The 27,828-nt window shown below is 36.8% G+C and overlaps 1 protein-coding gene across 1 annotated transcript; it reads right to left on the minus strand.

Annotated features, from left to right (window-relative positions):
* Positions 1-568: 568 nt before the first annotated feature.
* LOC137006123 (NACHT, LRR and PYD domains-containing protein 3-like) lies at positions 569-27,030 on the minus strand. Its single transcript, XM_067366623.1, has 9 exons — positions 26,905-27,030; positions 26,145-26,192; positions 21,943-23,752; positions 21,599-21,772; positions 18,033-18,206; positions 17,778-17,948; positions 11,962-12,135; positions 6,918-6,964; positions 569-1,863 (listed from the first exon to the last, which is right to left on the minus strand). Exons 1-9 carry the CDS (start codon positions 26,987-26,989, stop codon positions 1,304-1,306), a joined length of 3,243 nt encoding a protein of 1,080 aa, XP_067222724.1. The 5' UTR covers positions 26,990-27,030; the 3' UTR covers positions 569-1,303.
* Positions 27,031-27,828: the final 798 nt, after the last annotated feature.

The following is a 27,828-nucleotide window of genomic DNA, read 5'->3' on the forward strand; positions in this document are numbered from 1 at the left end:
TAGAACCCTGGTTACAACAGTAAATGTTTTCCTACACACTGATATGAATAAAATACTTCAAATGATAATTGAAAGGATTATTATTATCGCTTCAGTGACAGCAGTGTTCGGAGTTTGTATTTAACAAACTATAAATGTCTTTTATAGTAATTCGCTTAAACTCTTTAAATGTCTGAATCCTGAAGTAAACATGATGTGGTAGAAAACACTGAACAGTTACTGTGATATGAACAGCACTGAGCACGTCGTTTCTCGGCTCAACGCCAGCAGCGCGTTTGAATTGATCAGTGACGCGCTGAACGCTCTGATCGCACGGCTGTGATCGCACGCGTCAAAGGGTTCGAGTCTCGTGACGGGGTGAAACAAGCTGAAACTGCACCGGACCTGGACTCAGAAGATTTGCGAATCAATCACTCGCTTGATGTGCTCCACGTGTGTCCTGACCAATGGCGTTTTTAACTCGATTGACAAATGGATAAAGAAAAGCAATTGGCCAATGCTTTATAAAAATGATTTATTAATGTACGTTTTAAAACATGAATCAAATAAACAGTTTTAAGTTTGTGTATTTATTCATACATGTAAAAATGTCAATTTCTGTTTGAAGGATCATATTTCACACATTCATCATCCAATCATAAATCAGATATGAATTGAGCACAAACCCTAGAGGAACATCACATGACTGATGACAGTCACATGTTCTTCATCAATTTATTGTGTCGTGATATTTCAGTATTAATGTAATGAAGAGAATCTCTAACATCTGATTCAAAGCATTATGGGTAGAGTCTCTCTGTTCTGATTCATCATCAGCTCAAAGCATTATGGGTAGAGTCTCTCTGTTCTGATTCATCATCAGCTCAAAGCATTATGGGTAGAGTCTCTCTGTTCTGATTCATCTTCAGCTCAAAGCATTATGGGTAGAGTCTGTTCTGATTCATCATCAGCTCAAAGCATTATGGGTAGAGTCTCTCTGTACTGATTCATCATCAGCTCAAAGCATTATGGGTAGAGTCTCTGTTCTGATTCATCATCAGCTCAAAGCATTATGGGTAGAGTCTCTCTGTTCTGATTCATCATCAGCTCAAAGCATTATGGGTAGAGTCTCTGTTCTGATTCATCATCAGCTCAAAGCATTATGGGTAGAGTCTCTCTGTTCTGATTCATCATCAGCTCAAAGCATTATGGGTAGAGTCTCTGTTCTGATTCATCATCAGCTCAAAGGATTATGGGTAGAGTCTCTGTTCTGATATATCATCAGCTCAAAGCATTATGGGTAGAGTCTCACTGTTCTGATTCATCAACACAGTTTCACTGATGATCCATATATATAAATCCCAATCCCAGGATAGAGTGGTTGAGTGAATGTGGTCTGGACTGTGTGGATGAGGATCATTGTGTCTCCAGAGACGCTGTAGAAGGACAGAGTTCCTGCACTGTGATCCACATACACTCCTACTCTACTGTGATTCTCCTCATTCACTGTTCTACTGATGATGGCCTTTACAGGGAGACGAGTCTCTATCTTATTGTGTTTGAATGAGTAACTGGAGGAAGAGCAGATCAAACTCCAGGACTGATCATTAGATCCAAACACACACTCATTACCCTGTCCCTTCCTGCTGATGCTCTTATATGACACTGATGTAAACACACCATGATATCCACTCCACTCAATCTCCCAGTAACAGCGTCGATCACTCACACTCTCTCTACACAACACCTCAGGCCACACATCAAATCTGTCTGGATGATCAGGATACGACTGAAGTCTGTAAGTGTTAGTAATCACTGTGTTCCTCTCAGACAGACGGAGGTATTTATTCACTGTGTTTGGATCCGCAGTGAGCCGATGGGAATCTGATGGAGATAAAACACATCACAATCAGGAATCATCAATCTGTCCATCTTTTAATCTACACTGTAAACATGATTTCTGCTGCTTGTTAAATGAACTTCATTAAAATGAGTTAAAGCACACAATTACTGCACATTCTGTCCTGATTTAATTGAGTAAATCCAGTTAAACACATCAAACTGAAGTTCACTTCATCATTTGTGTTGAACGAACTGAAACTGGACAGTTCCCAGCATGCTTTGCTCTGGTCTGGATCTATTCCAGAATCTTGAGTTCAGATCTGACGAGTTCATGTAGGATTTGTCTCAGATCTGAACTTGATTTAGGATCTTCTCCTCTCTCACAGAATCTCATCTGTAGTTGTGAATCTTAAAGCCTCCATCAGTTCGGTGATCGACTCTCAGGTCTGTTACCAAGAGCAGCTGCTGTGAAGAAACGCTCCAGATTAAAATGTAGGATCAAAACAGGTGTGCTTTAATGAAGTTTGATCAAAGCCTGTCACTGTATTTCATGAGTCTGTCATTATTCATTTCAGGGGCGCCTGCAGGATTTTATCGCACAGAACTTCAAATTGAAATAATTTAGTGGTTTGACAGTGAACACTCTCAAGCCAAGTACCCTTAAGACCTTTGTTAATCTTCGGAACACAAATTAAGAAATCCAATGGCTCAGTGAGGCCTGCATAGGGAGCAATGACATTTCCTCGAAAAATGAGTAATAAATGACAGAATTTTCATTTTTGGGTGAACTAACCCTTTAAGAGGGAAAATTGACAGGCTTGTGCTGCGGTTACATGGCTGTTTTGCCCGCGACAGTCAGGATTCTTTGTCTGCTGATCAATCTGGTAGGCCTGTCGTCCCGAAACAAATAAAGCTGGTCCATTCATTCTCTTGCGGTGCACCATATGTGAGACATAGTGGGAGGAAATCCGGCAGTCACGTTTTACATTCACCTGGCTTCAAACGGCTGCTAAAGACAACTGCCCCCGATACAATTTGCCTTGCCGTCAATACTTTTCCCAGGATGCGCTCCTGAAACTGTATTTTAAAGTTCACGAACAGCTGCCACAGAAGCTTTCTCAGATAACACACTTCACGACCTCGTCTGATCTATAGGAACCCTACATCACTCTCACCATTCATTTTATTGATGGCTGGAGCTGAAATCCACTTGTCTGCAAACCAGTTAACTTACTCTCTGAATAAACACACCGGGGAGATCATCGCAGATGTTTCGTGGAATTAGAGAGCTGAGCAACAGGTTTGCATCGCAGCTGATAACAGGAGCATGCACGTGCTGGGTGCTTGAGAACCTGCCCCTTTGTCAAAGCAAAATTTCCTCTAATTTTTTTGTAATAACATGACCTTTTTAATGCCTGCCCATGCCCAATCTAAATATTAGTAAAATTTATGAATAATAATTTAGCCGTAAATAAAATGACCCACATGATGACCTTTCACCTGACGACGACGACGGGACGATTCCTCACACTGCATGCGCATTTTTTAATATTTTCAACACCGCGGCAGCTGGTAAGTGGTGTTTCATTCTCAGCGAAGTGATTTTGATGTTTATTTACTTATTATTATTTTACAAGAACGATGTGATGTGAGAACATGCAGATATGTTGTTTATATTGCTGTGTGTAGTCTGTAGTGTAGAAGTAACGTTAGCGTGCTGTTTGAGGGAGAAAAGTTTCTAATCCCAGAGTTATTATTAGGTGGAAAGAAAATATTTTTTTAACTTTTAAACTTAAAACTGTCTTTCCCATTCTGTTTCTTTTTCAAAACTGCATCACAGCATTTGCTGCCATATCAATACATAATCATCCATATCGATTAGGGGTCGACCGATTATCGGCGTGGCCGATTATCGGCGCCGATATTAAGCATTTTTATTGTTATCGGCATCGGCCATCTTCAAAACCGATTTGCCGATAAAACCATTTTATTTTGAAATGCGCGATCTGGCACTGATCCAGCCACCTCAGTCAGAGCGCACCGCTCTGTGGCCTAGCCTAAGCCCCGCCCATCGTCCGTCTGATTTGTTGGGAGTCACGAGCCTGGCCAATCAATACGGCTGGCGCGGCTGGAAAATGTTCCGCTCTCACACCGAAAGCACAGGAGCTGCTTCACTGATCATCATCACACATCAATAAGTTATCTCCCGAAGGTAAGAATGCAGTAAACGTTCCTGAAGTTGCAATAAATCACTACACTGAAGTTGCAAAACACCTAAATATAATCGATTTATGATGACAAGCCCCGTTCAGTTATTATACTGTGAATTCCCGGTCAATGTCCGTCATTGCAGTGATATGCTTTAACGGATCATCACATCAGTGCTGAGAAAACCTACTTCTCTTACCATTCGGCCAACTTAACGTTATATTGTGAATAGATTATCAACATGAATGAATTCACTCACGTCTGCTGCGGGTTTTTTTTGTGTTGTTCACATAGCTTCACTGAACAGCGTCCGTTCCGTTAGGGCTCTTAGTCAAAAAAATTGCGCATATTTGGAGAAATATTGCTTTATTCTAACATGATTGCAAAATAATTTATCATACAGATTCAGAATTACCATTATGCAATTTTGAAGAGCTGAAAGGGCATCAAGCGCGAGCTCTGACGCCCTGACGTGACGCGAGCTCCCTATTCCTGATTTAGTTATCTCCGCGGCCGCGCTCTCTCATTTGACTCAGAGAGATTACATTTATTTTCCATTATTTGTTCATTTGTTGCTGTTTAAATTTGCTTTAAGTTTTACTTTGTTTATAGAATGCTGCTGATGGATGCAAGTTTTACTTTGTTTACAGAATGCTGCTGATGGATGCTCCCAGCACTTTTTATGTTTGTTGTTATTATTAATATTAATGTTGTTCTTATGAACAGTTCTCAGAATTAAAGATGTGTTAAAATAATTTAAAGAGAGTCTTTGTCAGAGGCTTTTTTATTCTTAATTTTGACATTAATTTTCATTTTTACACTAGACACATATCTGTTCAAAATATCGGTTATCGGTCTCCTTGATCTGTAATAATCGGTATCGGCATCGGCCCTGAAAAATGCATATCGGTCGATCCCTAATATCGATACGCGAATCAGCAAGGAATGCATCACAATATATTGCTGTATTGATATTTTGAGCAGCGCTATTTAAAGCCTTGTTCCATGTGCCCCTTTTATACTTTTGAGCACCTGCCCCTCCAAAGGTCTCTGCACGGCCCTGAACAGGAGCAATATTGTGAAAGCGCTGAACTGAAGTGTTCAAGGCTGCAGTGTTTCAGGCATCGCCTTCATCTTGCTCTTGGTGTTTTACTATGATAGGATCATGTGTGGATTTGTCCTGTGTATGTTGCTGTGTACTTTAGTAAATATGCAGGTCAAGGCAGTTGGTTTAGGTTTTTTGGCATCTCCATGTGGTCCTATTCAGTATTGTAACTGGACTGGTCTAAAATGTAAACAAGCTCTTTGCTGTTGCACACACTATACACTGTGAATTCTCAAACGTGTTTTGCTGTGATTTTTTTATGGTGCTTTGAAGTACATAAATGTATGTATTATATGAAATCATGGCATTTGATTATTTGGTGTCCTTTTGGAGTCTGCAAGTGTCCTTTTATGGAAAGACACCTAAATTTACCTTGAAAAAAGCTGAAAAATACAGTTTTGTGAAAATCACACTTCAATCTGATGGTTTACTTTGCTGGATATAGACAATGATGGCAAAATGGACATGTTAAACAAGATAAATGGTATATGCTTAATTTGACCATAAGTGTGCAATTAATCATAATTATAATATTATATATTATTATATTATATATATATATATATATATATATATATATATATATATATATATATATAGGGTAGAAGGGGGCACAAGGCGCCTTTGGTATTATTTTCCTCTAAACCACTAGATGGCACAAAAACTTTCCTAATCATCCCCTTTTCAAAATCCACGTGCAAATTTGTCTGATCCTTGACTTGATCTCGGGCAGCAACGCAAAGTTGATTCTGAGGTAGTTTGATCTAATATTTCATGTTTTTTAAAATGTTGTTGATTTAAGTAGCAAATGAGAATCGATTAAATTAATGTTTGTATTTTCAGACAAAGGTCTTCTTAATGATTTTCAGTTTTGTTCAAGGTAATTCAAGTTTTTCCAATAAGGGAAGAATATGTAAAAGTATGGTATTTGGGGTAAAAATCGCAGCGGCTGTTGGGGCAAAAAGCACAATAATTAAGATGATAAAACATAGTTTGCTGACTTTTCCATTTCTTGACGTGACATGGTTCGAGTGAGATGCCGAATATCATATATCAAATTTGGTTTTCCATATACCCATATTTATAATGAAACAGTCATATTTAAAAAATATTATATTAATCATATAATAAAATTGTTATTTTTTGTTACTACATTAATTTAATCTGCTTTGACACAATCTGAATTGTAAAAAGCGCTCTATAAATAAAGGTGTCTTGACTTTACTGCTATAAATCTATAAAAAATATTATGGGATCTCCTTCAATGCTTTCAGAATCTTTACTTTTTAAAGTAATTTTGTTTCTGTATTTTTAAAATATATTTTTATATTAACAGAGGCCTATTTTAATGACAGTATATTTATTGAACAGAAATGAATTCTGTTTATCAAAATAAACAGAAAATAGTTTGCTAAAGTGATTCTTTTGAACAAGTATTTACTTACACATTATTAAAAACTTTATTTTAGCTAAAGTATTTGTATGAACACTGTGTTCATTTTACCCCATGTGTGTCCTCACCACCTCATACATTTATAAGATTTTTAAACAAAATTAACCACATTTATGATTTATTTTCACACAAAATCTGCTGCTCCATCAATGTTCAGTACAAGCATATATATTTTTCCTGTAATCATACACTTTGAGAGTAGTGAAAAGCACATTTTTTCTTAAGATGTGCCTTTACCCCATTGTACCCTATGTGTGTTTGTGTGTGTGTGTGTGTGTGTGTGTGTGTGTGTGTGTGTGTGTGTGTGTGTGTGTGTGTGTGTAGAAATACATTTGCACAGTCCTGCTGTAATCCTGAACTCTCCTCCATGATCCAACCTGCAACAAAAACATAGTGTCAGTAAATACACATTTAATCAGTAAACGCGCACGCACACGCACACACACACACACACACACACACACACACACACACACACACAGGTTTGGTTTTGTGAATTGTGGGTCATTCCATAGGCGTAATAGTTTTTATACTGTACAAAACGTATTTTCTATCCCCCTACACTACCCCTACCCCTAAACCTACCCATCACAGGAAACTGTGCACACATTTACTTTCTCACAAAAACTCATTCTGTATGATTTATAAGCCTTTTGAAAAGTGGGGACATGGGTAATGTCCTCATAAGTCACCTCTCCTTGTAATACCTATGTCATACCCATGTCATTATACACATTTGTGTCCTGATATGTCACAAAAACATGTACACACACACAGACACACACAAAGCATTGTACATTATTATCAGTGTAAAATTATATTTGTGTATGACTAACCCCAGCACACACCAGAGAAAACACTTTGCAGGTCCTATGCTGAGAGAGAGCCTACTAACCTACCTCTTCAGTAAGCTCAATAGCTTATAGAAAGGCAGCATTTTTTTTTTGGTCAGTAACGGTAACGCCGTTTTAACGGGAGAAAAAGTAATTTGTTTGATTACTCGTTGCTGAAAAAAGAAACGGCGTTACTAACGCTGTTAATTTATAATGCCAGTATTCCCATCACTGACCATTATAAAGCTTAGAAGAGCCAGGTTATTTTTAAATATAACTCCAATTGTGTTTGTCTGAAAGAAGATACACCTAGGATGGTTTGAAGGGTGAGTAATTCATGGGATAATTTTTTTATTTTTGAATGAACTATCCCTTTAATTGACAATAATGACCCTGGAATGAGTTCCTTAATTTTATAATTAATGAGTAACATTAAACAGTCTGTGTAAATACACATTTAAATGCTACTTCAAATGCAGCTTCTGTTCCACCTTTGCAGTGCAGGGCTTTTGTCAATGACACATTTTTAGTGGTAACAGTCTATAGTCTATTGGATTCTGATTAATTTAAGTAATTGGTTAAATTTAAGTATTTAACATAAAACACAACACAGGTAATCATAAAAATTGCACTTATGAAGGTAAAAAAAAAGGCCTCTGGAAATCAATTGCAAGCAGCCCCTTAATGGAAAAGTTAATGTATGACCCTGGCATAGGGTAAGGTCTGGCAGTTGTAGTTTGTACTCCCACCAGGTTCACACATACTCTGTCTGCAGTGTGTATGCGGCACATATTTTTCCAGTGCCCATATTAACAGGTTAGAGCACTTGGATCCAGTCCAGCAATGCATTTCAGGAGCGTTGCATCTGCAGCAGTGCAGCGATCGTTCACGCACAAGTCTATTTTTGCTGTGCTACACGTGCTGACTTAAAGCGACAGTGCTTTGTTCATGCTCAAAATGAACACAGATTGATATCAGAATGTAGTAACCTCACCATAAATGCATTTAATTCAATTATACTACTGTTTTTCACAGTCATCTTTTTACTTTAAGCCTGGGGTAAATCAAAGAAAAGCAAAACACTTGCCATGAGTAGCAAAAATATCTAATGTGGTCAAAATTATATTAAAAGGGTTTTTTATGTGAAATGCACTGCACATTTTGTTATATTATGTCAAGGCGAGGGCCTTACATCTCCACAAAAAGTGATAATCACGTGACAGGCTGGTGTCTGAGAACTACATGAAACAAGGCTGCACAATAAATGACACTCAGTTAATTATTGAAGTATAGAAACATAAAGTTCTGCATGACCAGTGGGACTTTTTATATAGCCTAAGATTTAAATGCTAAAGAAAAGGCATGGGAGGCGATAGAACGATAGAAAATGTTTGCGATAGAACAATTTAATCTAAGGTAATGTTTAAATGTTTTTTTCCACGTGCTTGAGCATCGTAATATGTAGATCTTTGGCTATATATAATCAATTGAATATTATGTTGTTTATATTTATTGTGTTTAAATATGAACAAGTCCATGACACAGAATCTGCGGATCAGTAGCGCACTACAAATGCTTAATATGTGAAAGCACAATGGCGCATACTTCTTCTGAAACATACGTATTACAACACACAACACATACACACTGCAGAACAAAGTACGTGTGAATGTGGCATTAGGTGTAAATTGCAGAAAGGAAAAAATAAACTTGAATGTTTTTGGGGAATACAAATAGGGATGTTTGATGGTTATCCAATGAGATTAATGATAAATATGAGGTAAAGCTATTTTAAAATCTTCTTAGTTACCAAATTTATAAACTCAGACATTTTTGCTGTGGCTCCTAGGGAGTGATTGGGGGTTCGGTGCCTCAAGTGTACCTAATTTCCTGCAGGTATTAAGAATCAAACCCGAAAACATCGGGGTTACCAGTCATGCCCTAATGGTGGCAAAGCTGGTGAACAATAGCAGAGACGCCTCAGTAACCCAGTGAGTAGCCAACTGGAATGAGCAATGTCATGTTAGAGTTTTAATGTTTTATATTTTGACCATTTAAAATCCCTGTAAAGTCAATTCTGAGAATTCTTTCTAAACACTTTATAAATGTTACAAATGCATTGCTGAAACACATTACAAAGACTGTAAATTGTGCAATGCTTAATTGTGAAGTTAGAGCGTTAAACAGTTTTTCACCAAGTCTCTGTTCAGGATTTTTTGGGCGGAGCTAAAACGGGGGTCTGATGACGCACTTGGACCCCCGAGCATAGCCCCACCCCTAACACTATATAACTGTCGATGACGCACTGAGCGTGGGTGGCGCTACAGCAGCTCACCCGCTCAATCTCGAGTGTCATTAGTTATACAGCCCTTTGCACATTTAGCTAAATGTAATGCCTTTGTCACGCAAATGCATATTACATGGTTGTTAAAATATACAATACAGCTCGGTCTCCTTATTTAAATTTCATAAAACGATGATACGAAGGATTCTAAAGTGATCGTTCTACACCAGATATTTTTACAAACTTTCATCAGACAGCTGGGATTCACAGATAATCCGCTGTTTTTGGTGAATGTGACTGAACAGACCTCGGCCCCCCTCCCGCCTCGGCCTTCCTACCATCCCACCGACAACCATAGGCCAACACCCGATGATAGATATGATAAGGAGCCGGACAGTCTCTCCCGTCTCGCGGCGCAGTCATTTGTCGACTCGACAGCAGTCGGCAGTTCGTGCTCACCAATGAATGTTGCCGTGTGTGCTTATAAGTAGGTAGTCCACAGTAACTCCACTACATTTGCAACCCTCTAACATGATTCTTTTCATATGCATCTCTCATCAACTGACTTGTCTAATGTGTCAAAAATACTGATGCTGCATCAGTATGTTTGACACATTAGACAAGTCAGTTGATGAGATGGCAGCTCTCGCGAGTGGGTGTGGTTTCAGCGCCGACAGCGGACACGCCCCCAGCGTTTGAGAGCAGAGAGCGCTGCCTATTTTTTTGAGATTTTGATGACTTATTTCATTTACTTGCAGATATTTTTAATCATTCAAATTTGGCTGGGTGGTTAATAACACATTTTTCTGCCATGTGAGAAACTCAGAACACATACTTTGAAATGACTTTACAGGGACTTTAATACTTTCCTGCTTCAAATGTTTGTAATTTATTTAGGGGTGACCCTGAATAGTTGACGATTCGATGCTTCGATAGGAGGAGCCTGATTCGACTACCAATCTCACAGTCGACTCTTCGCAGAGGTGTTATGAGAAGAGATATGGGGGTGCTCAATATCTGATTTTACATAGACCTACCAGTTTTCTCCTAATAAGTTAATATATAGCCTATTATGATAATGCTATAAATAAAACATGAAAATAATGAATCTTTTATTAAATAATTTTAATGTGCGTGAAAAAATCCAACCACCCCTGTGACCGATTTAAGTTTCACTTCCATGATCTGTGACCGACAGAGGAGCATCTTGGCATCAGGGATTAAATCTTTAACAATGTCTGGGATAAGAATATCTAAAGTGTAGAATTGGATGCACTTTGGAATGGTAAAAGATGACCCAAAAAAGTGCGGTGCACTTCTGCTGTCCAGTGTTAACGAGCAGATTAGCTGTCTGTTTGAAAAGACTCAAACGGACACAGGCAGTGAAAGACTGGATTTTTTCGATCAGGTAGGGGAAAAGTGATTTCAAAACATTTCAGACAGTTCTAATTTGATTTTTGGATGCTGTGAATTTTTAGTTAAAAAGACTCCAGTTTAGCATTTATAAACAATATATTGTCTCTGCAGTTAAAAAGAAAAGTTGACAATTCTGGCTATACTTTCATTATTTTAATAATTTAATCATTTTAATTTATTTATTAGAATGGTATATTCTGTTCTGATTAAATTCTGTAAATTAATTTTTGATTGTTTTTCAGTGCATCAGTGTTGCGCTGTAGAGTTAAAGCTTGTTCGCACAGGCAATTTAGCCGATTTAATTTGAATTGCCGACATGTGAAATGTATATCCATCTGGAGTGTGGCCTTTCTGCAGTTATTTATATAGGCATATATATTTTATAATCCAAAATGTTTTTTATTCATTTTCTATGTTTGTGTGGTGTTCTGTAGTGGCTGTGAATGTTTATCCACATTGCCTGTCATTTTAGTAAAAAAACAAAACAAAAAAAACAGTCTGAATGTAGCCTTTGATTAGTAAAAAGATGTTGAATCGCTGTTGGTCGGAGATCAACATTGTTTCGATGTGAACATTTAGTGAATCTACAGTGAATAGCAGGAGTTCATCACTAATGCTCAATCATCACTCAGTCATTTAAGTCTTATTAGCTTCAAGACTGTTTAGTGTTACTTTTTTACTCTCTGTAGACTGGACTCATATAGACTCAGAGCAAGTGATAATTTAACACTGAGGACTTTACTGTGCTCCTTTACTGCCATGCAATTCTCTAATTTATTTTTGTATGTATTATTATTATATTACATATGTTAGATTTTTTCACTCTTCATGCTTAACATACTTGAGTTTGTCCAGTCTGTAGTTTGGATTGTTGAGTGTATCAGTGAGTTGCTTCACTCCTAAGTCTCCTGGGTGATTGTAGCTCAGATCCAGCTCTCTCAGGTGTGAGGGGTTTGAACTCAGAGCTGAAGACACATAACCACAGCCTTCCTCTGTCACCATACAGCCAGACAACCTACAAACACACAACAACAATCCACATCACATTAGTTTAGCAGTCAGATGTCACTAGCACAGTCATTTGGGTGGCAGCTGTTATTTTCTGTAGTTTCTGTCACAAAAGTAACAAAAGTGAAGTCAATAGAAACATTTATACTTCAGTAAAGTAGAAATATACTTAAAACAGGAATAAAGTATTTCTACATTGTCACTGGATGCCAGTGGTTGTTTTTAAATGATCTCACTGTCATTTCATAAAAAAATCATTGTGTGTATTATCAGGAAGAAAGAAATATTCCCCCAAAACATTGGACATTATATCTTGCATTTAAATGGAAAGTAAATAAGGCATTTGATCTCAGCCAGACAACAGTGGCACAATACTGCTCCTTTCACTACAAAGAATATAAAAATAACATTTAAAAACAACATTTCTAACTTTGATACTGAAAAATTATGGTGCTTGCAGATTCTCTCTCTCACACACACACTTTAAAACACAACAATGAAATGTTCACTTTCAGGCCAAGAAGCTGTCAAATCAAAAACGCACTGCCAATCAAAAACTTGCTGTCAACCCCACCCACATGAGGGATTTCTACCAGTATGGCACAGTGAATTATTTTTTCCAATTTCAAAGAGTTTTTTCATTAATATATAATTTATATTTTTTATACATTTATTGAAAAGTTAAGTTCAAAATATTTGGCACAAATCTAATTCCATATTAGTCAAGTAACTGAGTGCAGCTGAGACACCAAGACACCAACTTTACAGGCAATGTAGGGATGCAGAACATGAACACAGAGCAGAGTATTTGCAGAAAAGGAAACAGGACTGTGCCAAAGATATTGAGACAAAAAAAGAAAAAGAAAATGAAAGACAGAAGAGATCTCAATGCAAGGCACAGAGAGACTGTCAGCAAAGATACAAAGACTCAGAACAGAAATAATAATAATCAGGTGTAGTGCTGATGTAAATGTGTGGATCATCCGCCTAACATTGATACCCGAATCCATGACTCCTACTAATCTGACCAAGGCGTAGCATATAAATACTGAATAATAATACTAAGGGCCTAAAACAGACCCTTGAGGGACTCCATGGCAGAGTTGGTTTTGAAGAGATCAAAAGTGATTAGTAATCTTAAGAGTGACCCCTAGTGTCGGTTTGACACAACGTTGAATATGACTGACAGAGAGGGAACTGTCATTTACAGACAGTGCATTTTGAAATTGTTTTCTTGTGGTTTACAATGCTGCTGCTGTCAGACCCAATACAGTTTGTTGCTTCATCTTTCAATATCAGTTTCTTTCCAAACTTTCCATTACATCGTGCCTCATTTACAAAAAAATCTACAGTCAAATGCACCGAACAAACATGTAATCATCTAACACAATCCGGGACGCCATTAAAAATAAACCATCCACTTGTTCCTGATGCTGGGATCCTTGTGAAATCTGTACAAAAACACAAACAAGCTGTTTCCATTACTCTACTCATCCATTTGTCCTGTTGGCAGCAGACTTAAATGTGTGGAGTACGTCAGAAACTGAATAGGCATCTGTATAATGTATCAGGTGTAGTTAATGGTGATTGGTTCTGTTTGTTTTTGATGCGACATGACATACTGTAAATTATTCAGGTACTGTGAGAAACTGTTTCAACGGGTGGAGTATACATGTATATTCATAAACTCAGTCTGCAGTGGGCGTGGCATTTTGAACTTCAAACAAATGAATGGAATTGAAATTGTTGTTTCCTATCAGATCTTGTTTTATGGATTATTTCAATCATGTAATAAAGCCGAAGGGACATGCACCCTATAACTGTTTATATTCTCTACATAATTCATCGATTGATTTGCTTTGCATATGCTTTTATTAACATTAAGGATACAAAAGACCAAGCCAGAGCACAACAAATTGAGCACATATTTCTGTTCCTCTTGATTGTTGTTTGTCTTTTGTTGTAAACTGTGTCCCTTCCTTGTTTTTTATTCTGCAGCATAGGGCTGTCATGATAACCGCAATATCTTAATACTGCCCTACTGACAAGACAACCACAGAGGAATGGAAGAACCACAGCAACCACGATATTTGCATGTTCTTTTCTCGTAAGGTTATGCCCTTCTCATCTTTTCACTTCATGTGTCAGCTGGTATACACAGGACACAGAGGTAAGTGAAGGTAATATGGCAGGTTTATTGTAAACAACAGAAGATCAACACGAAGGAGAATCCAGATAAGTAAACATATTGATAGAAAGTCTTTGATAATGTCTTATCTGTATACTGAAGTCTTTCTCTGTGGAGCAGAGCTGAAGAGGCTGATGATGATCATTAGCGAAGGCAGAGGGGAATCCAAGGATCAGGTGAGTATCAACCAGGTAAGAGCAGGTGAGACCAGACAGTAAGTGAAGGGTAGAAGTGACATAATTGTGTAAATATTTTTTTTTAAACTTACAGAAAACATGAATTGATGCAAGCAAAAAGTTTCTTGCAAAATTTGGCAAAATCTTTATCGATTTTGAAGAATTTTGAAGATTTTTGGGTATAATATGTCACACTTTATTTTGCTTTCCTTACTTACATAAATGAACTATAGTGTCCTGCACCCTCTAGTAAAAATATATCACAAATGTCTGAATAATTTTTGGTTTGACTGTAAATGCAATTCTCATTATTCTGATTATTCGCTAATAAATAAGGTTATAGCACACTCAGATAGGCATGTAGTATACATGTTACGGGCCACTGTTTTTAACTACTCACATCAAATTTAAAATACATTTTATGGACATACTGGACATTATTAGAGTTCCTTGCCCTGTTTGGATGAAGATATGGAGCAGAGGCTGCGCAGCGAGTTGTTTTGACAGAGTTTAGTGATTTGAAAAAGACAACACTTAAGAATAATGTCAAGGAGTTCATTCATGTCTGCTGAATTTATAATTAAAATTAAATTATTATAAATGAGTCCACTTCCCAAGATTACTGTTATAAACACAAGCCTCATCTGTAAGGAAAAGGTGATGGTTATGTTGTAATTAATATTAATATCTTCAGTATTACTAGTTTCAAATAGAATTATTTCGAAGTGATGGCGTTCTATGTAACACTATCTAGTGTAAGTGATAAACCCCATTTGACATTTGTGCTGGCTACTGTATACAGGCCACCACGGCACCATACAGAATTTGCTGATTTTCTATCAGAGGTATTACTGGCTGCAGATAAAGTCTAAATTGATGGTGATTTTATTATCTATGTAGATGGTGAAAAAGAAGCAATGGGATTTACATTTACAGACATTCTAAACTCTATTGGAGTTAGACAACATGTGTCAGGACCCACTCATTGTCATAATCATACTTTACATCTAATATTGTCACATGGAGTTGATGTTGATGCCACTGAAATTCTGCAGCAGAGTGATGACATCTCAGATCTTTATCTACTCGTGTATACTACATTTAATCAAGGCTGCAAAACCGACTCCGTTACAAATATGGTAGAGAATTAGTCAATTGCAGGCTGATCTCAAATCTAACCTTTCTCTCAAAAATACTAAAAAAGGCAGTATCCTCACAATCAGTTTGTAGTAGTAAATGAATAGAGGTCATATCAATCACAAGTTCAGTATGGAGTACCGCAAGGCTCAGTACTAGGACCGTTGCTTTTCACCAGTGGTGTAGTCGGGGCGATACGCACGCATTTGCCGTATGCTTACTTTTTGCCCAGGGCTGTTTGCGTATTACGACTTATAAGGATCAGTATTTGCGTATACCCACTTGTTTTTTGCTTCGAAAGTCCATAAATATTGTTCTGTTAGCTTCCCCTTTAACTGTCCAATGCTGTTGTGTAAATCACGATTCTTTGCTGTAATTTGTGCATGAGCACTTCTGTCATTCTACCTTTTCCTGCTCATCCTCAGCTAAAAAACAGGCTTCATAGTGCGTGTTCGTACTGCAGTGAGAGATCTCCGATCAAAGCCACTCAGTGTTTTGAGCGGTGCATTGAGCGCATTTCTCTCACTGCAGTGGTCACGGCGTGAGAAATATGGTGGTGAGTAAATAAGACTATTAATTAATTATATAGCCTACATCATGCGTTCGGTTCCCGTACAATTTGAAAAGATCATCAGCGCAACTGAAGCCGTGTTTATTTAATGCATTAGTGGTGCAGGAAATAGTACACCACTTTTTTTTTTAGGACTACACCACTGCTTTTCACCATGTCCATGCTACCCTTGGGAGATATCATTATGAAAAATGGTGTTAGTTTTCACTGTTAAGCTGATAATGTATAATTATCAAAAATGGTAATAAAATAAACCAACTGTTTTTCTCATTTCTCATTTTTCTTGTGGCCACGACTTCATTATGTTGAGGGAACGACATCTATTTCTCATGGCCATGAGTTAAATGTCTAAACAACCTGGAACACAACCTGGAACTATCACAAATGGACAATGCCATAATATTTTTAATTAAGAATGTAAAATAAGGGTGGAATTAAGGAATGATTATTAACCTATATAAATTACCATAAATGAACTTCCTGTAAAATTCCTGTGCACCTACAGAAATAAAATAAAATCATAAATAAAGCTTTCATAGGTTATATACAAGTAATAAACAAAATATTCTTTTAACATAGCCTATTAATAGTAAAACATTTTTGAACTTAATTCGAATGCTGTCACAGGCACGAGGGACTACAAGTGATAACAGATGCTCATTTAATCTACTGTAGTCAGAAATAGACAACAGAAATAATCATAAAGTCAAAATTTTATTGGCATAATCGGGCATTTACAGTATTTACAGAATACAAACTTTAAGTAACATAAAGTACAGAATGTTAATTAGATAAAGAAATATGGGAAATTAAGGGGAAAATAAAGCAAATAAATGTACAAATGTAACTAATAATAATCTAGACATATTAAATAAAAAATAAACGATCAGTGAATGGATTTAAAAGACTGTTAGATGGAATTAAAATATAAAACATTTAGACATTTATTGATAAATTTCATTCGAATGCTGTCTAAGCAACATCAAGCACAATATAATATGCACTATGTTAATATAATTATTTCTTAATTCCGTTCTTTTTCTAAATTAAAAATAAATATTATTATAGTCTTGTCCATTTGTAATAATTCCAGGTTGCTATGGTTGCGCAAGTTGTTTACACATTTAACTCGTGGCCATGAGAAATAGATGTTGTTCCCTCAACATAATGAAGTTGTGGCCACAAGAAAAATATATTGTTCCCTCACCATATGACTTTACATCGCGTGGCCACACGTTATTATCATGCTCCCATGAATTAATATCTTGTGGCCACAACATATTAATATGTTCCCACGAGTTTATAAGTCGTGGCCATGACAAAACTAAAACAAAACTAAGTGACCGAACATGTCCCCTCCCGGTCACTGTAGTATGTGCACTAATTTGGATGGATTAAAATACAGAGGACAAATATGGTTATCATATTTGGCCTTCACATTTCACTCATTACAAAGTGTTCAGATCACTGTGTTAACTGTTTGGAGAACAGTGATTTTTAGACAAATATGTCAAATCAATTGAGAAAAACTGTATTGTGGTAGCTTTTTCTTAATTATTTTAAGAAAAATCATTTACCTCAAAATCTCCAGCTTACAGTTTCTCTTCAGTCCATCAGAAAGAAGCTTCACTCCAGAATCCAACAGGTCATTGTTACTCAGGTCCAGTTCTTTCAGGACACAGTTTGAGGATTGTAGAACTGATGACAAACTCTCACAAGACTGAAGAGTGAGATTACAATGAGTAAGGCTGAAAGAGAGCAGATTTAGTCAGATCATCTACAAACACTATGACTGACTGACTGTAAATTATCTCTCATATGTTCTTAAATACCTCAGTATCTGCATTTGACAGTTTGGACTCTTCAGTCCATCAGAAAGAAGCTTTACTCCAGAATCCTGCAGGTCATTGTTACTCAGGTCCAGTTCTTTCAAGACAGAGTTTGATGACTGTAGAGCTGAAGACAAACATTCACAGGACTGACCAGTGAGATTACACCCACATAGCCTGTGTAGAGAACAAAACAAACAGTGATATCAGTGTGATTATCAGGAAGGGTTTATAATCTGAACTACATGTTTGTGCTAAATTCAGTGTAATGAGACATTAGCCATTAAAATGTAAGGGTTGAGGGTTAAGTTTGTAACTCATCTGTGCATTTGTGCTCAACACTGCAGCAAATTGTACATGGATGCAACTGATACAGTTCAGATCAATTAAATCTCAATGATCCGATCACAGTGGTTCTCAAGTTATCAACACACTGAAACTATCCTACTAAAATAAGGCAATTACTGGAAGTAATATGATCGTCAGAACATGATGTGTAGAGAATTTGACTGATGAAATGAAAATAAAGCTACTGTAATAATCAAATGCACAAGGAAAGGAAACATGTTTTAATTTGTTATTATGACATGAAACAGTTCATTGAAACAAACTGTTCATAAGAATCACTTAATCACTTAAGAAAATTTGGGTATTATTTCATTGGAAATAATTGTAATTGGAAAAATGCATTAAAAAAATTCAGTGTCAGTCATCACTTGCCTCACGATTTTATTATGATTCAGATGGTATCGATTTGATTATAAATCAATTCATGATTCATCTTTTCCTCCAATTCTTTGATTAATAATAGTTATTACATTAATAATCACAATATAGTTAAAAAATGCAAATGACAAACAGTAGAAAAAATACAATATAAGAAAGAAACATGAAATTAACAATGAAATTGTGCTTTACTTTTTTTCATTTTACATCTATTTAAGAAATATTACAGAAATTAAATGGGTAGTTCACCCAAAAATGAAAATTTTGTCATCATTTACTCACCCTCAGGTTGTTCCAAACCTGTATAAATTTCTTTGTACTGCTGAACACAAGAACACAAAAAAGGAAGATATTTTGAAGAAAGTTTTTAACCAGGCTGCTTTGAGCCACCATTGACTTCCATAGTACGAAAAAAATACATAGTAGGAAATACAACATAGTAGGAAAAAAAATACTATGGAAGCCAATGGTGGCCCAAAGTGTATTAAGTGTATTAATTCAGTGTATTAATTGTAAATAAATTGATTGTTATTAAAGATGAAAAAAATGATTCAGTCCAGAGCAGTGAGTGATTCCCTCTTATCTTTTGATGTTGTTTGATTAACATTAATGACACAGACAGCAGCAGGTTTATTATATTAACCCTCTGGAGTCTGAGGCTGATTTGGGGCCTGGAGAAGTTTTGACATGCCCTGACATTTGTGCTTTTTTCAGTTGTTCATAAACATATAAATAACAAAAGTGTCATTACACTGTATTCAGCACAAACTAGGCTACAATAATATATGAGGAACATGTATGTACATGTTTGTGTTTTTGAAGGAATAATGTTTATGCGTGGTTACTGAAAAAACAAAAAACTTAAGTCACTGAAATAAGGCCAAAAAAAGTATAGTAAATCTGTGTTCACAAGACTTTTGGGTATTGGAGGTTGTAGACTAGAGTTTTTGCTTCAGAATTATGTAAAAATTATGCTGCCTACTCCTTCATATAAAACAATATATTGATTTAGTTTTTGTAAGACACTTTTTGCCAAGAAACACAGTATGCGAGGAGGCGTGAATCACCACTGAAAATGGGCCATTCTCACCTGAGAAGACAAAAGAATTGGATAGTTATGAGCTGAAATGACTTGCATATTAATGAGGCATTTCAGTCAGGTAGGCTGTGAAAAAAACTTCTGTGATGTCTCAAGCTCATCATGATATATGAAACATACAGAAAAATATTATTACAATATAAAGTAATGGTTTTATATTATACTTTAAAATATAATGTATTTCTGTGATGCAAAAAGTCTGAATATAGGCTTTTAGTTTAAAAGCATGCACATTTGGAGAAATATTGGATTCTCATATGCTTATGTCAATTTTCTTATATTATATTTATATTATATATAATGCACGCTCTCTGTGCATTTTTAGTCCACAAATTCATCTAAAAGAAGAAGAGGCTATTCCATGAATGGAGTTTCCAATTCATACTGCAGCCGGAGGGCGCTAAAGAAACAAAAACTCATCTAAAATTCATCTATAGAAGAAAAGAAAACAGGAACTAACTGCATGTCTTCTAGGGCTCGCTAACCATGACTTTTACATCCAGATAAACACTTTTCAAGACAATAAATACACGATTGAGACGATGAATGCATGTATTGCCTCTGAATTTGCGTCTGAATAGCGCTGGCTCCGTGGGCGTGGCCGCATTAGTGGATAATGAGCTGAATCACGGACTTCTGACATGGCTCTCTTTTCATACAGATTACATAAACACAGAAGGTTTGTTTTCGATTTGACTTAAAACCTGACATCTTAACGTTTTTTTAAACATAAGTTTAATTTTTCTGTGATTAGTATTCACTAAGTTACAGTTCATTTTCTGAGAACTATCAGATTGGACTTCGTTCAGAGGGAGAGGAGAAATCACGCATCATGTTAGTTTTCTTTATTTTACAAAAAGCACAACATTGTGTTTTTACTCTGAGTGTATACAAATAAAAGAAGATATTCTATAGTTTCAATTGATATATTACTTATGTCTCTATGACAAAAAAATGACGGAGTATTTTAAGTCTGTTTTGCTGCAATGTGAAAAAAAACCTGCAAAACGCGCCGGCGCGTTTTCAGACCTCAGAGTGTTAAGACCTAATGCACAAATCTCATAAAATGCTACTGTTATGCATTGCCAGTTTTGTGTACCATGTGTTTTTGTTAGTTTGGTTTTGTTCCTGTTTCATTTGTAGTCCTTTTGTAGTTTTTCTTGTTGATTAGTTCCCCGATTTGTTGATTAGTTCCCAGGTTTGTTTTGTCAGCCTGTTAGCCCTTGTGTATTTAAAACCCAGTGCTTTCTGTATTCTTGGTCAGGTCATGTCCTTGTATGGGTGTTTTTGTTGGTGATCTCAGTTCTGCTCCTGGTGTTCAGTTTTGCTTGTTGTGTTTCCTGGTGTTTTTGTTTTATTTTGGCTCTTTTTTTGGATTTTTATTAAATCTCACTCTGCGTTTGGATCCTGCTCTCCCTCGTTTCTGAGTTTCACAATCATTATAGCTACACATCATATTTACCATCTTTGTTTTCACTTAAGACATAACAAACTATGTTTACATGAATATTCCTCAAGAGTGAAATATAACACTAAAGAGACCTGAATTTCAGATTGCATGCTGCCTGAGACAGGAGTCTTTTTCTGAAAACCAAAATCAGGTTTTCTGCCTTGTGTGCTTGGAGAAAACTCCACTGATACTTTCATACAACAATATAGACAGGAGAAAATATGTACTTATCATAGTTATGAAAACAGCTATTTGTCCACATTTTTGAACATAGAAAATGAGTGAATGTCAAACCTCAGTATGTTCAGTTTACATTCTGAACTCTTCAGTCCATCAGAAAGCTGCCTCACTCCTGAATCCTTAAGATGATTGCTGCTCAGGTTCAACTCTCTCAGATGGGAGTTTGATGATTGTAGAACTGAAGATACTGTTTCACAGCATGTTTCGTCAAGACCACAGCCATCAAATCTGCCAAAACCGAACGTTTAACCAGATTATTTTTCTGATGTTCAGTGTTTTCCAATAACACATTGTTCATAATCAGGAAAGACATATTTCATTATTCAGTATTTTTACAGTTATTTGTTTAGTGATAGAATAAAATCTTTAATTAAACAGTGATCAGTGAAATTACTCACAAGGCTTTTCTGCAGCATTTCACAGCTGGAACGAGTCTCTTGTTGTCTTCCTGTGATGACGTAAACCTCTTTGGGTTGAACTCATCCAGCACCTTCTCTGACATCAGAAGTATGTAGGTCAGCACTGTGCACATTGAAGATGAGAGTTTTTTCCCTGTATGTTCTTCTGAACTGATGTATCTCTGGATTTCCTCATATAATGAATGATCCTTGAGCTCAAGTAAGCAGTAAAATAGGTTGACTGAAGCTTCATCTGAGATATCCATGTCTTGTACTTGTTTAATGTATTTAGTTGTTTGTGTGATGCTCTTTGTAGTGTCTTCAGTGTGTGGGATCAGGCCTTTGAGCAGGGTTTGACTGGATCCCAGTGAATTTCCCATCAGAAACCGCAGGAACAGGTCCAGATGTCCTCTCTTACTCTTCATGGCTTTATCAACAGCCTTCTCTAGTAACTCATGCAATGTGACGTTTTCTTTAGGTCCATCAAAGAAAAACTGAAGCTCCTGCATGTTCTTCCTCAGGTAACAGATGAACACATGCACTGCAGCAAGGAACTCTTGAACACTCAGATGCACAAAGTAGAAGACCTTTTCTTCATGAAGTCCATCCTCCTCCTTAAAGATCTCAGCGATCATTCCTGTGAACTCGGTGTCTTCACTCACATCAATATCACATGCTTCCAGATCTTCCTCATAGAACACAATGTTTTCCTCCTTCAACTGTTCAAATGCTAACTTGGCCAACTTCAAAATCATTTCTTTATTTGACTGTAAGAGCTTTGTACGTTGTCTCTCTGTTTTTCTGTCATATTTTTGGCTCTTCATGTTCATCTGTATCAGCAGGAAGTGAATGTACATTTCAGTGAGTGTTGTGCTGATGTTCTCAGTGTTGTTCTTGAGAATTTTCTGAAGTACTGTGGCTGTGATCCAGCAGAACACAGGAATGTGGCACATGATGTAGAGACTACGAGACGTCTTAATGTGTGAGATGATTCTGGAGGCCTGAGTCTCATCTTTGATTCTCTTTTTGAAGTAATCCTCCTTCTGTTGGTCAGTAAATCCTCGCACCTCTGTGAACAAACCCACATACTGAGGAGGGATCTGATTGGCTGCTGCTGGTCGTGAGGTCACCCAGATGAGAGCTGATGGAAGCAGCTTCCCTTTGACCAGACTTGTGAACAGCACGTCTACAGATGATCTTTCCTCAATATTGTTTAATATTCTGCTTTCAAAATTCAAATCCAGGCGACTCTCATCAAGTCCATCAAATATAAATGCAAGTTTACATTCCTTATATAACTTTGATTTTTCCAGGTCCTTCAATTGAGGATAAAATTTTAGCAGAAACTCATGGAGATTTAATTCCAAATTGAACTCTTTAATTCCATCGTCTTTAATGCCTTTAATGCTGTTAATCTCTCGGAATGAAAGTAGGAACATAGAGTCTATATCTTGATTGGCTGTTTCCTCTGCCCAGTCCAGGATGAACTTATGCACAGAGACAGTTTTTCCAATGCCAGCAACTCCCTTGGTCAGTACAATCTTTTCTTCATTTTTTTCTCTTAGTAATGTAAATATATCACTGCATTTGATTGGTTTGTCCTGTGTTTCTTTGTTCTTGAAAGCATCATCAATCTTCAGAATCTCATGTTCCTGATTGACATCTTTCATATCTCCCACTGTGATGAAGAGTTCTGTGTAAACATCCTTAAGAAGTGCTTCCTTTTCTTTCTTGCACTCAAAAATACGCTCCACTTTCTTCTTCATGTCTGTTTTGTGAGTTTGCAAGATTTTTTTCAAAATCAAATCCTCTGTTTGGTGTAAATAAATAAAACATGAGGGAAAGCAAAAACATATTTTATTAAAAAAAGAAACATGTCAAAGCTTTCACATCAGCATGATCTGATCAGAATTCATTCAACATATTGTAATTAAATTACTGTTGAAATTCTTACAGCTCAGAGGCCTCAGATCTTCCATTTAATTCACTATATTTTGATAACTATATTACACTCATGGAAGGGAATACCCTTAAGCATTCAAAACAAAACTGTCATCCAGGCATATATACTTTTTTAATGCCTAATGTGTAAACTCAGTACAGAGGATAGGGTTCGAGGAACATCTGGCAGTGAATGCTCTAGTTCCCGATTAAAAAAAAGTTGGGACATTTTACATATTGTGAATAAAAACAGAATGCAATGATGTGGAAGTTTCAAATTTCAATATTTTATTCATAATACAACATAAATGACATATCAAATGTTTAAACTGAGAAAATGTATCATTTTAAGGGAAAAATAAGTTGATTTTAAATTTCATGGCATCAACACATCTCAAAAAAGTTGGGACAAGGCCATGTTTACCACTGTGTGGCATCCCCTCTTCTTTTTATAACAGTCTGCAGACATCTGGGGACTGAGGAGACAAGTTGCTCAAGTTTAGGAATAGGAATGTTGTCCCATTCTTGTCTAATACAGGCTTCTATTTGCTCAACTGTCTTAGGTCTTCTTTGTCGCATCTTCTTCTTTATGACGCGCCAAATGTTTTCTATGGGTGAAAGATCTGGACTGTAGGCTTGCCATTTCAGTACCCGGATCCTTCTTCTACGCAGCCATGATTTGTAATTGATGCAGTATGTGGTCTGGCATTGTCATGTTGGAAAATGCAAGGTCTTCCCTGAAAGAGACGACGTCTGGATGGGAGCATATGTTGTTCATACCTTTCAGCATTGATGGTGCCTTTCCAGATGTGTAAACTGCCCATGCCACACGCACTCATGCAACCCCATACCATCAGAGATGCAGGATTCTGAACTGAGCGCTGATAACAACTTAGGTTGTCCTTGTCCTCTTTAGTCCGGATGACATGGTGTCCCAGTTTTCCAAAAAGAACTTCAAATTTTGATTTGATGACCACAGAACAGTTTTCCACTCTGCCACAATCCATTTTAAATGAGCCTTGGCCCAGAGAAAACGCCTGCGCTTCTGGATCATGTTTAGATATGGCTTCTTTTTTGACCTATAGAGTTTAGGGTGTATTGTGTTCACCGATAATGTTTTCTGGAAGTATTCCTGAGCCCATGTTGTGATTTCCATTACAGTAGCATTCCTGTATGTGATGCAGTGCCGTCTAAGGGCCCGAAGATCACGGGCATCCAGTATGGTTTTCCGGCCTTGACCCTTACGCACAGAGATTGTTCCAGATTCTCTGAATCTTTGGATGATATTATGCACTGTAGATGATGATAACTTTAAACTCTTTGCAATTTTTCCCTGAGAAACTCCACTATTTTTTGCCGCAGCATTGGGGGAATTGGTGATCCTCTGCCCATCTTGACTTCTGAGAGACACTGCCACTCTGAGAGGCTCTTTTTATACCCAATCATGTTGCCAATTGACCTAATAAGTTGCAAATTGGTCCTCCGGCTGTTCCTTATATGTACATTTAACTTTTCCGGCCTCTTATTGCTACCTGTCCCAACTTTTTTGGAATGTGTAGCTCTCATGAAATCCAAAATTCAAAATGTCTCACTTTCAATATTTGGTATGTTATAAGTTTATGAGATTTGTAAATTATTGCATTCCTTTTTTATTCACAATTTGTACAGTGTCCCAACTTTTTGGTTGTAAGGTATACTATCATGGTCATTGGCAGTAACATCTGGTGGTTGACTGGAGTATGTGGCTGTTGAAAAGGTCAGTGGTATGGTCTGGTTAGTTCTGGTGATACAGTACATCACCTCTCACAGTTAACCTCTGTTACAATATTAATAAAGATCCCAACCTGACCTGTCCAACCACTGCATGGCAGCGTTTAGATTTAAAAAGTCATAAATAATCCTACGCTGACTTTTATTTATCAAGAATACATTTTGTGTGTACACAGACATTTAAGATAAAACACAGATTTTCTGTACATTAGGCCCGGGGTCTAGAGTCCAAATTCAAAATACATCTTTAAATCACTTCTGAAACACTTTAAAAAGACTAGTTCACACTGTACAGACTGATGCTGATCACATTCCTGCTCCTGACAAACAGTGAATGAACATGTTCTGTAGGTAAAAACAAACACTGACTAACACTAACAGATGCCAACAGGGAAAAGACTTATCTGACAATATCTGTCTACTGGCGTTGGTCGACATCTGATGGTGCAGTGTGAATTAGCCTTAAGAGAATATGACTGTTAAGATGGTACCTTGCTCTTCTCTGTGTTTCTCTGCTGTCTCTGCGATATTTTGTGGCTCTGTTAGGAGAAAGAAAAGGAGGGAAATAAAAAAATAATAATTTTCTACAGATACACAAAAGAAAATCCTGTAGCTAAAGTATGTCTGCCTGTGAACAATATGACCTTAAAATCAACTGTGAGATTTAGAGGCCCCTTACAGCCCTTTTATTCTCTTCTTGAGTGTAATATAAGTCACCATTCACTTCCTTTATGTTCAGTCACCATAGAGAATAGGCATGAGTGAAGAAATGTGTCATAGCCTCTTTTGTATTTTTCCATAACTGCCTTATAATGAGTTGTTTTTCAAGTGATATGTTTCTTTTGCTCTTATTTCTAGCCACCTTGTTACTGTTTTCTTTGTTCAAGGTTATGTTCCTTATTTGTAATTTCGGACTATGAAATGATTCATTTTATGGTTTTATCTTTGTGCGCCCTCTGGAGGACAACATCCAGGATGGGAGTGTCACTTTTTTTCTATTGAAAGTATAAATTGTGTAAACTGCTCAGTAAAGATTGAAGATTTGTGACATGACTCTGTTCGTGTTATGATTCTTCCCACAGCCGCAATGATAACTGAGAGGGACTGAATCTTAACTGAAGAATGAGAGAAATCTAATTCTTACATGACCTTTATAGGAAAAGGATTCACAAGCACTGAGCATTATTTCACTCAACAAGCTATTAACTGACTGCTAATGTGTGTCAGTAAGCACAGCTGTAGTGATAGTACCGTTTCCTGCAGGGTTCATGATGAAGGTCACTGGGGCTGTGAAGTTGTTTCCAGTGAGTACAGGAGCATTTAGTGTTGCTCCCATTTGAGCATTCAGATCAACACTGACTCCAGTGAGAGCGCTGATGTCGATGCAATGATCTTGACATTTGCAAAGTAACATCAATGTTACAAACAATATCTTATATGGTTAATAAATCAAAATAAAGATGAATCACAACAGAAATCAAACAAATAATTTGATTCAGTTTGCTTGACTGGAATAGAGACAGAGATTAATTACGTTTCCTAAATGACAACGTTAACATTACTGATTTTCTTAATTACCTTTCTTGTATTTAGGCTTGTCTTCTTCCATCTCATCTAGTGTGTCACAATGCTGATCAACAGATGCCATCGTCCTTCACAGACTCACTGCTGTTGGATATGAAGAAAAAGGTTTAGAATTGCTCCACTGTCAGAAGACACTTTCCAAAAAACAAATAAAGCTCTAAATCATATGTACTATATTAAAAGAGAAAAATAATATTGGGTCTCATCTACTCTCATGCTTTCCTTTCGTCACTCTCATCAAACATGACACTCTCTCACCTGAGATTCTTGAGCAATGCCAAGTGTGTCATTCTCAAAACCAGTTAAAACACAATAAACACCATTAATACACATCCAAATTACAGACCTCTGATTAGCCAGCTGTACATATGCATGTCTGGAATGTTTAATGGTAAACATGTTGAAGATCAGCAGACACGCTGTTAGTTCATAAAGTGATCAGCTGTTTCTTCATTGAACTCAGAGTATTGAAGCCTCGACTGTTGACATCCATTCAAAAAAGCCAACTCGTTCTCACTCCAAAGGTGTGCGATAATAATAATGAAAATCATGCCCCAAAATATCATGCCATGATGACTGTAGCAGCCATAC

The sequence above is a fragment of the Chanodichthys erythropterus genome, chromosome 3, assembly GCF_024489055.1.
Source record: "Chanodichthys erythropterus isolate Z2021 chromosome 3, ASM2448905v1, whole genome shotgun sequence".
NCBI lineage: Eukaryota > Metazoa > Chordata > Actinopteri > Cypriniformes > Xenocyprididae > Chanodichthys > Chanodichthys erythropterus.